This window comes from Scyliorhinus canicula, chromosome 2, assembly GCF_902713615.1.
Source record: "Scyliorhinus canicula chromosome 2, sScyCan1.1, whole genome shotgun sequence".
In the NCBI taxonomy this organism is placed as follows: domain Eukaryota; kingdom Metazoa; phylum Chordata; class Chondrichthyes; order Carcharhiniformes; family Scyliorhinidae; genus Scyliorhinus; species Scyliorhinus canicula.
In genome coordinates this window covers 157,274,981-157,292,563 of record NC_052147.1, presented here as the reverse complement: position 1 = coordinate 157,292,563, position 17,583 = coordinate 157,274,981, and the positions used below count along the sequence as shown (strand labels likewise).

Here is a 17,583-nt window from a genome sequence, read left to right as displayed (position 1 = left end):
CTCCAAATCATAGGCCAGTTATTTAATACTGATCACTCCGCCAGCATATGACGAGCCCGTGTAGGTGAGTCATTAACCAGTTTGCTTCGACCAAGAATACCAGTATTGTGGCAGGCAAGTTTCAAGCATGTCAGCAAAAGAGAAACCTCAATGACAGGCAGCAATATAACAAACTGTAATAATGGGCCCCACAATTCATCAGCTAGGAGGCTGAAGCAATGTGTGGCCGAGAGCAAAAATGGCCACAAACAAAAGCCTGAAATCTGCAGTGTTCAGCCAACACCTCATTCTAGTTTCTCCTTTTTCACATTTTAATTGAACCCAGGCAAGGAACTTGAAATCAAAAACAGAGATAAGACTTAAAAATAAATAACTTAAAAGAAACAGTAACCAAATGCGCATCCAGCAGACTTCCGAGTTCCTTCGGTATGAGTCACTGGCTAAATCAGCGACTTTATTCAGCAACAAGGTATGTATTAGAAATGCATCTAATTAACTGTTAACATTCCAACAAAATTCATAAAATAGCCAACCATAATCTTAAAAGAAATGAAGAATACTAGTTTGCCACCATGTTATTAGTACAATTAACTTGATGCAAGTATGGTGCCTAAATATTTTCTCCCACCCAGCATGCCTAGATCCCGAGATGTCTCAAAGCAAGTCACAATGTTGTGCATTGGCCATTTTGTTGTTTGGTTTATATGTTTGATTGACTGCCGAGCAATGCCAAGATGACACAAGTTTTTAAATGTGCAACAGGTTTATATACAGTGCAATCACAAAATGTCTGCACTCATACTTATCTGAGCTCAGATCATTCGGCCCATCGAGTCTGCACCGGCCCTTTGGAAAGAGCACCCTACCCAAGCCCACACCTCCATCTGGTCCCCACACTTCCATCCTATCCCTGTTGCCCCACCTAACCTTTTTTTTTTGGACACTATGGGCAATTTATCATGGCCAATCCACCTAACCTGCACATCTTTGGACTGTGGGAGGAAACCGCAGCAACCGGAGGAAACCCACGCACACACGGGGAGAACGTGCAAACTCCGCACAGACAGTGACCCAAGCTGGGAATCGAACCTGGGACCCTGGAACTGTGAAGCAACTGTGCTCACCACTGTGCTACCTATGAGTTATCACCCAGTGAAAACCAATCAAGCACAATGAGCATTGATCAATTAGAAGATTCACAAAATCGAACATGGATCAATTAAATTATTGAACACCGCACACAACATAAATGCAGGACGATACGTCAGAGCCAGGATTGGGAACCAACCTCCAACATTAATGCTTCAGTTGAATAAAGATTTCCCTCTGGTTCCACTCAGACAGGCAAACTGAGAATGCCTTGAAAGCCTTAGAACAGCCATGTTTCCTGCCCGGCAAAGGAATGGAGGTGTTGGGTGACATTGTGGCCAACCGTCCCACATTTTCTGAGATTGTCTTGTAATTAAGCCTTTTGTCTCACATCCTGGAACATGTCGCGTCCTGGACTTAATCTCTGGAGGTCAGCTTTTTGCCTGCACATGTGTCACCCACTATGTGTTTCTGCATGCATAGGACAGAATGTCTCTCATGCAATCGCCGTCCCTGTGCTGTGACTTGCCTGGGAGGTAGGGGGGCAGTGTTCAATATGTTCCCCCGCCCCTGGTGATGTATCAGCACTCCACCCTTGCCCTTAGCGATTCACCACCCACATCTCCTACCATCCCTGTATTTATTCCCTGACTACCCTGTTGGACGGTGTCATAGTGCAATAGGCAAGCAGTCTGTCCATTCACATCTCTGAATCCAGCAGGCTCTCTCTGCAAACTAGCTGGTATTTACAAAAACTGTGGGATTAAATTACTTGCACATTCTTTGGGCAATGTGGTCACTTGGGCGAGATATTTCACCTCAGCCAGAAGTTAGAATAGGAAGGAAGATAAAGTCGAGGGCATAAAGGAGAAATGGAGATACCCATGCACACCAAATCCACATGAAATGGTCCCTATGTGAGCAAAGGGGACCCTTGGAAGAAAATCTCTGGAACAGTCAATGGCCAAGTGTTGACCTAGTCACATTTCTTCCCCTCTAGTTTACAGGTCCCCTGCAGCCATTTATTGGATCAATATTGGAACACGTGTGGAATTTCTGAAGCAGTGAACCTGCAGTGATACGACAGCATGAGCTATAGTTTTACTGGGCAGCTGAACCGAGAGCATCACCGACTTTATTCCCCAGAGGGATCCAGCAGGGTTACATAATGGGAAGCTGGTTCGGGGCGTTCCAGGGTATTCCTTGTGTATACCAAATTGACGAGACCAGTCAGATCAGCAGTAGGCCTGCTTAGAATGATCATTATGATCTGGCTCTGGGAGGAATTAATAATCCTGTCCATTACAACAAGTATTTATATAGCACTTTAGTGTAGTGTATAGGATACTTCTCATTAAGGGTTCACAAGAGGCCAGAATTAGAGTACAGTTATCACACAGGGCTGTGGGTCTGGGAGAGATTATAGAGATAGAAAGTGGAGAGGCCATGGAGGGATTTGAGAACAAGGATGAGAATTTTAAAACCAAGATGTTACTTGACCAGATGTTGCTTGCAATTCAGCAAACACAGGACTGATATGGGATAGGGACTTGCTGCAAGTTAAGATAAAGGCAACAGAGTTTTAGATGACCTCAAGCTTACTGAGGGTAAAATGTAGGAGACCAGCTAAGCATGCGTGGGAATAGTCAAACCTCGAGGTAACATAGGCACAAATGAGGGCTTCAGCAGCATATGAACCAAGACAGGGGTGGAGTTAGAAGTGGAAATGGACTACATTACTAATGGTACTGAGCTTAGGCAGTGTCCCTGCTGGAAACATCACCGCGAGGACATCACTTTGGCTGTGATGCCTCTCTAATGCTGACTTGCTCCCTGGTGTGCCCAGAGTGAAGAGCACAAACTGGGGAACCATAGTGTTAACCTTTCAACTTTATCTCCAGGCCTTCGAGATCTGACTCCATCTCTCGCTCATTTTCAATTTCAGGAACAATGGGAGGTAATATGGAGTATTTGTGGGCCGATGAAAGCCAACATCCTGCAGTCACTAGATCACTGCAGCTTCGCTAACAGTTTCCGCAACTGATGAAGTCAAAACTATCCTAATATAAACACTACTCCAATGAGCGGACATGGTGTAACCTTACTTTGTACAGTTTATTCTATTCCCTGACCCTGTAGACTGCTTCCTCCTCAAAGGGGAAGTATTGCTATCGTTAATCCTCCTTCAAACAGAGCTTTGGATTCATAGAACTCCTATGGTGCAGGAGTCCATTCGACCCATCAAGTCTGCACCGACCCTCTGAAAGAGCACCCGATCTAGACATGCCCCTACCCTGTCCTTGTAACACAGTAATCCCTCCTAACCTTTTGTACACTAGGAGGCAATTTAGATCACTTCTCGGCCTTTTGGCTACGCTAAGCGTGAGGTCAGGTGTGATGCCTGGATCTGGATGTCTCTCTTGTGTAGACCATGAATTGGATTCAATTTGAATTGGTTTTTGGAGCAGGCAAGGAGCTGGATTATGGGTTTGCCCCTGTTCACACTCTGAGCTCTGGCTTTGTGACTTTGATAAAGTAATTAACAAAATATGAGGCAATTTATCATGGCCAATCCACCGAACCTGCACATCTTTGGACTGTGGGAGGAAACCATAGCACCCGAAGGAAACCCACGCAGGCAAAGAACAAAGAAAAGTACAGCACAGGAACAGGCCCTTCAGCCCTCCAAGATCTTGCGTACCCACTTTGGACCCTTTCCAAGGCCAGAACATCGTTCCTTAGATACGGGTCCCAAAACTGCTCACACTACTTCAAATGGGGTCTGACCTGAGCCTTACACAGCCTCAAAAGTACATCCCTGCTCTTGTACTGTAGCCCTCTCAACATAAATGATAACATTGCATTTGCCTACATAACTGCCGACTGAACATGCACATTAACCGCAAGAGAATCTTACTAGAACTCCTAACTCTGTAGAAGATTTTAGTTTAGACGGGCAGCATGGTCCACGGGAAGAAAGTGCAAACTCCACACAAACAGTCACCCGAGGCGGGAATTGAACTTGGGTCCCTGGAGCTGTGAGGAAGCAGTGCTAACCACTGTCCCATCGTGCTGCCCCATGGTGAGGTTAGAGATCTCAAATCAAATTTAACATTCATCCTTCTGTATGATCTCAAACACAATATTATAAATATTGAAATTTAATTACAGAGGGCAAATAGGACTCATGTTGAAGGAACCAGTTTGGAAAGTTAGTCTCACTGACTGAAGAAATTATATGAGTGAAGTGGCCCGCTCTGGGTCACTGTCCATGTGGAATTTGCACATTCTCCCAGTGTCTGCGTGGGTATCACCCCCACAACACAAAGATGTGCAGGGTAGGTGGATTGGCCACACTAAATTGCCTCTTAATTTAAAAAAAAGGAATTCGGTATTCTAAATTTTTTTTTAAAAAGAAAAAAAAAGAATGAGTGAAGTGGCCCCAATATGGGCACAATTGTTCCCGGGCAGTCGTCTATGTTATGTTGATACAGCATCCAAGAGTGTTTGCATTTCTATAGCATCTTTCACAACCTCAGGACTTCCCAAATATTTTCTGAAGTCTGGACACTGTTTTAATGTAGGTAATCTGACTGCCACTTTGCGCACAGCAAGATCCCACAAATCACATGATTAACGACCGGATAATCTGTTGTGATAAATGTTGGACAAGGAATAAATATTGGCCCAAAGTACCAGGGAGAGTTTCTCTCCTGCTCTTGTCCATGTAGTGGCATGGGATTTTGTCTCTATTGGAGAGGGCAGACAGGAGCTTGCGTGAAAGACAACACCTCTGACATTGCGGCACTCCCTCAGGATTGACCCTCCAACAGTGCAGCACTCCCTCAGGGCTGGACTGAAGCATTAGCAATTAATCTGGACTAAAGTTTCTGGTGCAGTTGGCGGAAGAAAGCCATACAAATAAGCGCATAGAAACAGGAATACCATTCAGCCCATCTAGTCTGCCCCTCCATTCAAAACGGCACGGTGGGGCAGCACGGTAGCGCAGGGTTTAGCACTGCTGCCTCTCAGCTCCAGGGACCACAGAGTTCGATTCCAGCCTTGGGTGACTATCTATGTGGAGTTTTCATTTTCTGCCAGTGTCTGTATGGGTTTCATCCGGGTACTCCGGTTTCCTCCCATAGTCCAAAGATGGGTAATTTAGGTGGATTAGCTATACTAAATTGTTCCTTAGTGTCAAATTTTCAATTCATTGTTTTTCCAATTAAGGGGCAATTTAGTGTGGCCAATCCACCTACCCTGCACATCTTTGGGTTGTGGGGGCGAAACCCACGCAAACACGGGGAGAATGTACAAACTGCACACGGACAGTGACCCAGAGCCGAGATCGAACCTGGGACCTCGGCACGTGAGGCAGCAGTGCTATCCACTGTGCCGCCGTGCTGCCCGTCAAATGGTCGAGTAGGGTTGTCGAGACAGGGCATGGGCCTAGGGAGGGTGCTCTTTTACAGGGTCTGTACAGACTCAATGGACCGGTTGGCATCCTTCTGTGCTATAGGTATTCTATGATTGTACGAATACGATCATGGCTGATCAGACACTTCAATACCTTTTACACTATCTCCATAAACCTTTAGTTATTGTTAATTGGTAATCTATCAATCTCTCCGCATGTCTGTGTGGGTCTCAACAACTCAAAAGATGTGCAGAGTAGGTGGATTGGCCACACTAAATTCCTCCTTAATTGGAAAAAAAAATGAATTGGGTACTTTAAATAAAAAAAAGAGAAATCTATCAATCTCTACTATAAACATACTCCATGACTGAGGTGCCACAGCCTCAGGGGGCGGGAATTCCAAACATTCACAACCTACTGGGTAAAGTCATTTCTCTGGCCCTAAGTGGCCTCCTCTTGATTTTGAAATTGTGTCCCATGGTTCTGGACTCCCAACCAGGAGAAACCTTACCCGAATCTACCTTGTCTGCAACTTTAAGCATTGGGTAGATTTCATTGAAATCACCTCTCATTCTTCAAAACTCTAGAAAATACAGATCCAGTTTGCCCATTCTCTCTTCATAATACAGTCCGACCATCCCTGGAACAAGTCTGGTGAACCTTCATTGTATTCCCTCCATGGCAACAATATCCTTTCTGAGGTTAGGGGACCAAAACTGTGCACAGTACTCCAGGTAATGTAAATTAAGTCATTCTAATCGTCTCCCACAATCATGCTGCTGGATTTCGCTAGATCCTCCATCCTCGATAAGAAGACAGGTAACTGAAACTACTCCCGAGTCTCCAGAGTGCCTTAATGCAGTGAATGCCTCCTCTATCAATAAAGCAAATCTCTCCCACATCTGCTGCCCTTGCAAACGGACAGAATCAGAACGTGCAATTGAGTTCTCAAACTGGTACTGGCCCCGCCTCAGATTTCCCGATCAAAGCACTAAATTAATATGAAGTCTTTTCTAATCTGTAGCAGGTTGGTGAAATAAACAAGCTTTCAAAATGTTTCAAACAGCACATTCTCCTTTTTGTTGTGGAGCCCTTCCCAGTGTCTGTGACAATTACGATGACACGGCGCCCAGTCAGATAAGCCAGCGTATGTATGATAAAGCACGCACATCCTCCAGATGGCCCACCTCCGACAGTTTGCATACCAGACAGTAGCAAAACTTTGTGAAGGGCAAACAGTAATTTAAGTCCATAGTTACCATAATAATAATCTTTATTCATGTCACAAGAAGGCTTACATTAACACTGCAATGAAGTTACTGTGAAAATCCCCCAGTCGCCACATTCCGGCTCCTGTTCGGGTACGCAGAGGGAGAATTCAGAATGTCCAGATTACCTAACAAGCATGTCTTTCGGGACTTGTGGGAGAAAACCGGAGCACCCGGAGGAAACCCACGCAGACACTGGGAGAACATGCAGGCTCCGCACAGACAGTGACCCAAGCCGGGAATCGAACCTGGGACCCTGGTGCTGTAAAGCAACATTGGTAACCACTGTGCTCCCGTGCAACCCTACACTCATAAATTCTCGCTGGTTTGCAGAGAGAACCTACAGGGACAGCACAGTAGCACAGTGGTTAGCACTGCTGCCTCATTGGGCCAGAGATCCGGGCTCAATTCCAGCTTGGGTCACTGTCTGAATGGAGTCTGCACTTTCTCCCCGTGTGTGCGTGGGTTTCCTCCGGGTGCTCCGGTTTCCTCCCAAGTCCAAAGATGTGCAGGTTAGGTGGATTGGCTATGCTAAATTGTCCCTTAGTGTTCAGGGGTGGTTAAGGTCATGGGGATAGGTAGGGGTGAATGGGGGGCTGGGTAGAGTGCTTTTTTCGGAGTGTCATCGCAGACTCGATAGGCCGAATGGCATCCTTCTGTGGATTCCATGTGTGAATACGGTAAATGGAGACTGCCTCAGACTCAGAATCCAGCCTTCTCGCCGGTCAGTACTCAGCACACTAGTGAATGGGATGGAGATGCAGTCTAAGATGTGCCGATATAAAAGCATCGCCTGGGGCAGCGCGGTGGTGCAGTGGTTAGCACTGCTGCCTCATGGCATCAAGGTGTGATCCCAGCCCCGGGTCACTGTCCGTGTGGATTTTGCACAGGGCAAACAGTAATTTTAGTCCATAGTTATCACAATAATAATAATCTTTATTAATGTCACAAGTAGGCTGACATAAACATTGCAATGAAGTTACTGTGAAAATCCCCCAGTCGCCACATTCCGGGGCTTGTTTGGCTACACAGAGGGAGAATTCAGAATGTCCAAATTACCTAACAAGCACGTCTTTCGGGACGTGGAGGAAACCCACACAAACACAGGGAGAACGTGCAGACTCCGCACAGACAGTGACCCAAGCCGGGAATTGAACCTGGGACCCTGGTGCTGTGAAGCAACAGTGCTAATCACTGTGCTACCGTGCCGCCCACCACTGTGCCTGCGTGTGTCTCGCCCCACAACCCCACGATGAGCAGGGCAGGTGGATTGGCCGCACTAAATTGCCCCTTATTCGAAAAAAATAATTGGGTTCTCTAAATTTAAAAAAAAATAAAAGCATTGCCTGCTTGTCACAGCTGAAAACCATTCACTTTCTGCCATGATAACACCAGCTGCACCAGTGTGAGGCCACTACATGCCAGATATCAGGTTACTACCAAGCCTCTTCAAACAGGCTTAACATTAATAGACTTGGTCAGTGGACTTACCCGACGTGGAAGCAATTGGGATTTTTAAACTTTGAGAACAGTTGGATTGGGGCCATCATATTCCCCAATGCAAAAAAGGGAGTGGCATTGTGGAATTCCATCTCCAAATTCCATCTTGCAAAACCAAAACGAGTTAAAGTGACAGAAATCCAACAGTAAAAGCAGAAATTGATCGACCAGAAGCATGGGGAACCAATAGTTTGTTTTATGTTGCTTTTGCCATGGCAATCAGTCGACACCTTTTTCTCATGTCATATAAACTGTTATGATCGTATGAAATTTGGCATTCTTGTACTTGTCCTGATGACTGCAAGATGAAAAACTTCAACAACATGTCTTCTCTTTTCACTAATATTCAAGAAATCTGCTTCAGGCGCTTGTCAGTAAAAAGCAATGGCCCTCGTTAACGGTTAATGCAAATACCATTCTCATCATTCTCCCCAGCCTCATATGGTGCTGATTCATTCTGGAGCAGTTACACCACACAAGCAATCTTTTATTTCCTCACTCAAGTGGTCACCCTTCACACACAAGCCTTTCCAGTGAGCGTTGAGAGGACGTTCCAGAATGGGCAACATCACAGTTGAGCCTGGCCCTAGTTTCAGCGAGAGAATCCTGGACATACAGCTCCCCAACTGACTGCTACAACCGAACACTGCAGCATTGCCCAGTTTAGTAACTGGTAACTTCCCAGGACCAATCCACACATGAGATACCTCTCGTTTGTGCTTCTTTGCCTCCTGGTCTCCCCGAATCACCATTGCCAGCTGCGAGAGAGAGGGAGAGAGAGAGAGAGAGAGAGAGAGAGAACAGGGAGAAGAAATGCTCCTCTAGCTGGGACCCTCAGCAGTCCAGGAGTACAGGTGAAGACTGAATAATGAAAGGTTAACAGGCTGTCTTAACCAAACTGTGTTTTCCAGGACTCAGACTGTCTTGGGGCGCGCTCCAGGCTTTACGGAGATGATGTTATGACATTTTCTTCTAATGGGGAGGGAGGGGCAATGTTTTGAATCTCGGGAGCAGTTCAATTGAAACAATATGGAAGGTCTACTCAACTCTCAGTCTCATCACTGTGTGCCACCCAGGCACGACCGACAGACACTCACACCAATTACCGTCGCTTTCAGGCTGGCCTTGGGGACCTCCTGGCTGGAACTTATACTCTCTCCAGCATTCAGTGAAAAAGTTCAGGCTCAAAACCTCCTTCCCTGCCCCACTTCCCAATCTCTGGGATGTGCTCAAACCACACATTCCAAGCTGCAGATCAGATTCACGAGGGGGGGGGGGGGAGGAAACAGCCTTTTCATTAGCTGGTCATTGTTTCAAAGGAGGGAGATGGTTGTAAACGGAGTCTGTGCAGACAAAACCCATCCTGTTCCTCAGAGCAGAGACAGCAGCAAACACATTCCGTCCATCATTTTCAAAGTAGAGTTGTGATGACTGCCCGGTCTGTCCCCATCACCCCTTCCAATCCGCCCGCCCCCCTCCCCCCCTCCACCTGGAGAGCCCTTGCTGGGGTCCTCATGGAAAGAAATTCAGAAAATCAGGTGATCTTCCCCCCCACCCACACAGCCAAAAAAGAAAACACATAAATTAAACATGATTTGCGGCAGTTGAATGGTTCCACAGTTCACCTCAGCTCCAGGAAGTGCAATGGAACAAAACAAGCTTTTGGATTGTGCAAATGTAAACAGTGGAGTGGAGTGGGTAAAAATTAATTCTGAGTCATCAGAGAAAGGGTTAATTTCTGTCGGGAGATTCGAGTGCTGCACATGTTACCGATAGGCAGAGTTATGCCTCTGTGATTTGTCTTCACCCATGCAGTGTGTGTCTCGCAGGCAAGGCTGGAAATGGTGGTGGCGAGTCCATTTATTTAAAAACCTGAGGAGTCAGCCACATTGCTGTGGCTCAGGATGGAGTCTGGATGGAGTCTGATGTAGGCCAGACCCATCAGGACGGCAGATTTCCCTTCCCGAAAAAGGTACATTAAAAAAAAACCCACCTGATCCACTAAACAATCTGATAATTTTATCACTTGTCACTGGAATTAATTTAATGAACTGGATTATTCCCCAGGCACCTTGGTGGGATTTGATCTCGTACCTCCATATCATTAGTCTCTAGATCATTAAATGGTTAATTAGTGACCCTCTGGGTTACTAATCCAGGAGCATTTCCACTATGTCACCATGTGAAGCCAAGTCACATTTAATGCTACTCATGAATTCTCAGCACCAATCAGCCTTATCCTCCTCGACATTGTAAACTCGCAAGAGGTGCTCATACTGCATTGTGGATCTCTATGCAGACAGAATTCAAAACAAATACATTTTATTGCTGAGCACGTGACTGTCTAAGAATACACTGTGTATGTGACACAGAGAAAAATCTTGTTTTTATTGCGTGTGTGGCGGTGGGAAGGATCGCCAGGGATAACAGAGGCAGGAAGTTTCAGACTGGGAGGTCCAGGATATTCTACGAGTCTGAACGAAAAGAACTATAACTGGAAGATCATGAGCGCAAGTTCCATCCCAACAGGATGGGGGAGTTGTCAGCTACAACAGAGCTGCTGCAATCTTTAGGTCACTGGCCCCCTTGTTGCTGCAGGGAGGGTGTGTGTGGAATGCAGTGAAATATAACTCGGTGCTTTGTGAGACAGAGTGAGGCACCTCAACCAACACAGCAGCAACCAAAGGAAATCCAGATGATGAATCCAAGAAGCACCTGATCCCAAAAGAACCCCGACACATGCTTGTTTAACCAGCCTGCTCCCCTCAACTGAAACCCAACTGAATTTACAGCGCATCCACATGACATACAGACGGAGATGTAACATCAAGTGATTGGGGGGGGGGGGGGTTAAAGCAACCTGAAACTTCGAGGGGTTAAAGCAAGACAACATTAATCTCTGCCAATAGCCCTGCAATCCTGAACAGGCTGCACCCTCCACTCTGAGACATATCCAGGCTTCCTCTGGTATGTACACACACATGATTAATACACATGCTAATAGTATATGTAAACTTGCAGACAAACCCAGTCTCTGACATTCATCTCCTCAAGTATACACTGATATGCCCACCCCACCCTGTCTGTGAAACACACACTGAAATGTAGACTCTGTAATTATACTGTTACATCCTGAAACTCCTGCTAAAAATGAAATTATACTTCATCTGTCCTCTATATCGTATGAGGGGTATATAAATGAAAACACAGCCACTCACTCTCAAGCCTGTGAAACATACATAAACACAATGCTTCATATCGGCTTTAAATACATACATGTTGTGTCTGTATGTGCCTATGTTTCAGAGTATGTGTGTGTTCATGTATCAGTGTACCAATGTCTGAGTATATATCTCAGCATCTGTGTATCTGAGCCTGAGTGTGTAAGGATGTGGCTGTGTATTAACTCGCTCTCTTGTCCTACTTTGTGTTACTATGTATTTGTGTGAATAGTTGTGTACCTGTTTTTCTGGGTGTGCACGTGTGTGTCTGAGTATTCATGTGTCTGTGTGTAATAGTGTCTGTGTGTATTGGTGTGCCTGTGTGTATTGGTGTTGCTGTGTGTATTTGTGATGCTGTGTGTATTGGTGATTGGTGATGCTGTGTATATTGGTGTTGCTGTGTGTATTGGTGTTGCTGTGTGTGTGTGTTTTGTGTTGTTGTGTGTATTAGTGTGTGTGTGTGTGTATTGGTGTGTCTGTGTGTAATTGTGTTGCTGTGTGTATTAGTGTGTGTGTGTATATTAGTGTGTGTGTGCGCATTAGTGTGTGTGTGTAATTGTGTTGCTGTGTGTATTAGTGTGTGTGTATTTGTGTTGCTGTGTGTACTGGTGCGTCAGTAGTTGTATTGGTGTGTCAGTTGTATTGGTGTTGCTGTGTGTATTAGTGTGTATGTGTGTTTTTGTGTTGCTATGTGTATTTGTGAGTCTGTGTGTTGCGGATGAATTTTTGCGTGTGTCTGTGTTTATGTGAGTATCTGTGGGCGGGATTTTTCGACACTGTCGGCGGGATTTTCCAGTCCCGCTGAAGGCGACCCACCTCCGGCAGGTTCCCCGGTGGCAGGGCTGACAAGCCATACAGAACACTGTATACTTTAGTGGGACCTTCGGCAGCCAATGGCACACCACCTCCACCACCAGAAAACATGCCACATTGTGGGGCTGGGGAATTACAACCCACTGCCTGTATCTGTGAGACCTGCGCTGTTGAGGGATGGGAATCTTGTCTATTTATGTCTGTTTGTCTGCCTGTGAGAGTGTGTGTTAGTTTGTGTGGGGTGGTATTTTTGTGTGTGTCTGTGTTTCTCAGTGTGTGTGGATGGGTGTCTGCGTATCTGCATGAGTGTGCATGTATCTCAGTGTGGATGAGTGTGCATGTATCTCAGTGTGGATGTGTGCATATATGTGTGTGTGTGCACATCTCAGTGTGCGTGTATCTCTGTGCACATCTCAGTATGTGTGTATGTATTTGTGTGTGTGCCTATCTCAGAGTGTGTGCGTGTATCTCAGCCTGTATGTAACTCAGCGTGTGTGGGTGTTTGTATCTCAGTGTGTGTGTGTACATCAGTGTGTGTATATATGTGTATGTCAGTGTGTGTATGTATCTCAGCATGTGTGGGCGTGCGTATATCTGTGTGTGTGTGTGTGTATCTATTGTGTGTGTACATATCTCAGTGTGTGTATCTCAGTGTGTGTGTGTGTGTATGTCTCAAGGTGTATCTGTTTCAGTGTGTGTATCTCAGTATGTGTGTATATATATCTCAGTGCGTATCTATTTTAGTGTGTGTGTGTATGTCTGAGTGTGTATATCTCAGAGCGTATATATGTGTATCTCTCAGAGTGTGTATCTCTCAGGTGTGTGTATCCCTCAGTGGGTGTGTGTGTATATCTCAGTGTGTGTGTGTATACCTCAGTGTGTGTGCATGTATATCTGTGTGCGTGTATATCTCAGTGTGTGTGTGTATACCTCAGTGTGTGTGTGTATATACCTCAGTGTGTGTGTGTGTATACCTCAGTGTGTGTGTGTATACCTCAGTGTGTGTGTGTGTATACCTCAGTGTGTGTGCGTGTATACCTCAGTGTGTGTGCGTGTATACCTCAGTGTGTGTGTGTATATCTCAGTGTGTGTGTGTGTGTATACCTCAGTGTGTGTGCGTGTATACCTCAGTGTGTGTGCGTGTATACCTCAGTGTGTGTGTGTATATCTCAGTGTGTGTGTGTGTATACCTCAGTGTGTGTGCGTGTATACCTCAGTGTGTGTGTGTATATACCTCAGTGTGTGTGTGTGTATACCTCAGTGTGTGTGTGTGTATACCTCAGTGTGTGTGTGTGTATACCTCAGTGTGTGTGCGTGTATACCTCAGTGTGTGTGCGTGTATACCTCAGTGTGTGTGTGTGTATACCTCAGTGTGTGTGCGTGTATACCTCAGTGTGTGTGCGTGTATACCTCAGTGTGTGTGTGTATATCTCAGTGTGTGTGTGTGTATACCTCAGTGTGTGTGCGTGTATACCTCAGTGTGTGTGTGTATATACCTCAGTGTGTGTGTGTGTATACCTCAGTGTGTGTGCGTGTATACCTCAGTGTGTGTGTGTATATACCTCAGTGTGTGTGTGTGTATACCTCAGTGTGTGTGTGTATACCTCAGTGTGTGTGCGTGTATATCTCAGTGTGTGTGTGTATATGTCAGTGTGTGTGTGTGTATACCTCAGTGTGTGTGTGTATACCTCAGTGTGTGTGTGTATACCTCAGTGTGTGTGCGTGTATACCTCAGTGTGTGTGTGTATATACCTCAGTGTGTGTGTGTATATACCTCAGTGTGTGTGTGTGTATACCTCAGTGTGTGTGTGTGTATATCTCAGTGTGTGTGTGTGTATATCTCAGTGTGTGTGTGTGTATACCTCAGTGTGTGTGTGTGTATATCTCAGTGTGTGTGTGTGTATACCTCAGTGTGTGTGTGTGTATACCTCAGTGTGTGTGTGTGTATATCTCAGTGTGTGTGTGTGTATACCTCAGTGTGTGTGTGTGTATACCTCAGTGTGTGTGTGTGTATACCTCAGTGTGTGTGTGTGTATACCTCAGTGTGTGTGTGTATATACCTCAGTGTGTGTGTGTGTATACCTCAGTGTGTGTGTGTGTATACCTCAGTGTGTGTGTGTGTATATCTCAGTGTGTGTGTGTGTATACCTCAGTGTGTGTGTGTGTATACCTCAGTGTGTGTGTGTGTATACCTCAGTGTGTGTGTGTGTATACCTCAGTGTGTGTGTGTGTATATCTCAGTGTGTGTGTGTGTATACCTCAGTGTGTGTGTGTGTATACCTCAGTGTGTGTGTGTGTATACCTCAGTGTGTGTGTGTGTATACCTCAGTGTGTGTGTGTATATACCTCAGTGTGTGTGTGTGTATACCTCAGTGTGTGTGTGTATATCTCAGTGTGTGTGTGTGTGTATACCTCAGTGTGTGTGTGTGTATACCTCAGTGTGTGTGTGTGTATACCTCAGTGTGTGTGTGTGTATACCTCAGTGTGTGTGTGTGTATACCTCAGTGTGTGTGTGTGTATATCTCAGTGTGTGTGTGTGTATACCTCAGTGTGTGTGTGTGTATACCTCAGTGTGTGTGTGTGTATACCTCAGTGTGTGTGTGTGTATACCTCAGTGTGTGTGTGTATATACCTCAGTGTGTGTGTGTGTATACCTCAGTGTGTGTGTGTGTATATCTCAGTGTGTGTGTGTGTGTATACCTCAGTGTGTGTGTGTGTATACCTCAGTGTGTGTGTGTGTATACCTCAGTGTGTGTGTGTGTATACCTCAGTGTGTGTGTGTATATCTCAGTGTGTGTGTGTATATACCTCAGTGTGTGTGTGTATATCTCAGTGTGATTTAACGCTCTCCTCTCCTACCATTGAAGAAGCTCTTCGCTTTCAGGTAACCCACACTCAGTCGCAGCACGGACAGTTTGTCCAACCGGGCTCGGACATCCTGGCCGAAGGGCAGCAGGCTGGTCAGTTTGTCCAGTTCACAATTCAACCGATCCCGATGCCTTTTGGACGGGTTGGACTTCACGCCGTCGGCTGGAGGTGGTTTGGGGCTAAATCAGATGTTTTTTTTAAAAAAGGAGGAAAACAGGAATGAGACAAGGCTGGGTCACAACTACACAAACAATCGTTAACAAAAAGAGAGTGTGGCTGGGAAGCTGCTAGTTCTGGTTTTAAGTGAACCCCTCACCTCTTTTGCACGGGTTTCTTCCTCTTTTTCACAGCGTAGATCCCTCCTGCGCTCAGCATATTGTCGGTAAACAGATAATCCACACGGTAAAGTTAATCCAGCAGTGAGAGTGACTCTGAGTCCCGGAGAGAGCTCACACACAGCGCCCGGAATCCACACACTCCAACTCCGCCAGATCACAACATCCAGTCTAACTGGGAAAGGAGACAGAGATTCCCCTGTGTTAGTTGTCACAGCAAATGGCGAGATCCCAGCTCCTGGAGACTGCTCTCCCCACACTCTCCAACTGGGGAAACTCCAGCAAGACAATCCCGGAGAAGTTCCCCCCGCCGAGACACTTCCTTCACTGATTTTCCAAATCCTCCCTCTCTCTCTCTCTCTCTCTGTCCCACTGCTAGCAGGAACTTTTCCCTCCCTCTCTTGCCTTTGCTTCTCTCTCTCTCTCTCCTTCTCCTTCCTCTCTCCCTGGGCTGGGTTTAAACTCAAATTGGCTTCTCATCATTGGTTCCGAGTCCCGGAAAAGGAGCTGAGACGAAGGAGGAGACTAGTTTAAGGTGGTTTTGGCATTGGAGGGGAGGAGTGCGGGGGTGGGGGGGGGGGGCTGTCTGATCCCAGGGTGGAATTTGATCCCAAGCAGCGACAAATGCTGAAACCCACCCCACTCAGAGTCGAAACAAACACACTGAAAGCACCAGGAGTTTGGCTCTGTGGGTGCTTTCTGTGTTGTTGTTGAGATGTCAGATTGGGACTGAAATGTCTTCCGCAGCCAGCCCAACAGAACCAATTCCTCGCTTTACAGACAAAAAAAATAAACTGCATTTCTATAGCACACCCCCGCGCGCACACTTTTTTTGCAGCCAATCGCCTAGCAATCATTGGTGTGCTGCAGGACATGCGGCAGCCAATTGGCGCACAGCAAGATCCCACAAACTCCACTGTGATAACCTGGGGTGGGTTTTCTTTTATGTGAACGGAGAGATCAGTGTCCAGAAGCAGGGGGGGGGGGGGGGGGGGGGGGTCATAGTGTGAGGATACAGGATAGACCATTTAGGACAGCGATCGGGAGAAATCTCTTCATCCAGACGGTGGTCGGCCTGTGGAATTCGTTAAGACAGGAAGTCGTTTAGGTCAAAACATTGTATGGTTTCAAGAAGCTGTTAGATATAGCACTTAGGGCAAAGGGGATCAAAGGACATGGGGGAAAGCGGGATTAGGCTATTGAGTTGGATGATTAGCCATGATCATAATGAATGGCTGAGTGGGCTTGAGGGGTCGAATGGCCTCCTCATCCTATTTTCTATGTTTCCAAGATCTTTCCCCAGGACATTAGAGAGGACTTGAGGACTCCCTTGCTCCACTTTGACATAATGTCATGGGAGATATTTGTAAAGGAGGAGGAGAGATCGGGGGGGGGGGGGAGATAAAGTTGAGGTGTTACCAGAACAGGAGTCAGGGTAGGTCAGTGGGGGAGGGGGGGGGGGGGGGTGTGAATGGGATTTAGTATGAGTTAGGACATAGGCAGCAAAGTTTTGAATGACAGAGACTCACTCCATGATTACAATTCCCTCTATATGTGGGTTAAGGCTCTATGAGGTGATTTTCATTCAGTCTCACCTATTGTGATGTCTTCATCCTTGACAATGGCCACAACATTGTCTGTGTGGGTTTCCTCCTATAGTCTAAAGATGTGCAGGTTAGATGGATTGGCCACGCTAAATTTTCCCTTAGTGTCCTAAAAGTTGGGTGGGGTTACGGGAATAGTGCAATGGCGAGGATGTAGGTTGGGTGCTCTTTCAAAAAGGGTCATGCAGACTTGATGGACCAAATGGCTTCCTTCTATATTGTAGGGAATCTATGATTCAATGAAATGGAACATAATGATTGTCACTTACTAATTGTGAACTTTCTTGTGGAGATCTTTGTTGTTCCATTTTCAAATCCAATTGAGCTAATTAATTAGCTAATAAAGCAATGTAGTCTTAATTTTATGTGTCATGTTATGGCGCTGTGATAACCTGTACATCCTCTGCCTCCCTCATCTCCCCCAGATATTATCCACTATGGGCCAGAGAATGGACCCAGTTGATTTGC

At 46.0% G+C, this 17,583-nt stretch overlaps 1 protein-coding gene across 2 annotated transcripts in view; it reads right to left on the bottom strand.

The window, feature by feature from the left end:
* Positions 1-16,069, bottom strand: part of ahr2 (aryl hydrocarbon receptor 2) — a 245,961-nt gene extending 229,892 nt beyond the window's left edge. For both annotated transcript variants that reach the window (XM_038788090.1, XM_038788095.1), the window contains exons 1-2: positions 15,493-16,069; positions 15,168-15,355 (exon numbers count right to left, since the gene is read on the bottom strand). In XM_038788090.1, the coding sequence (XP_038644018.1) occupies positions 15,168-15,355; positions 15,493-15,551 (247 nt within the window). In that variant the 5' untranslated portion in view covers positions 15,552-16,069. The remainder of the gene's footprint in view (positions 1-15,167; positions 15,356-15,492) is intronic.
* Between the last annotated feature and the right edge of the window lie 1,514 nt (positions 16,070-17,583).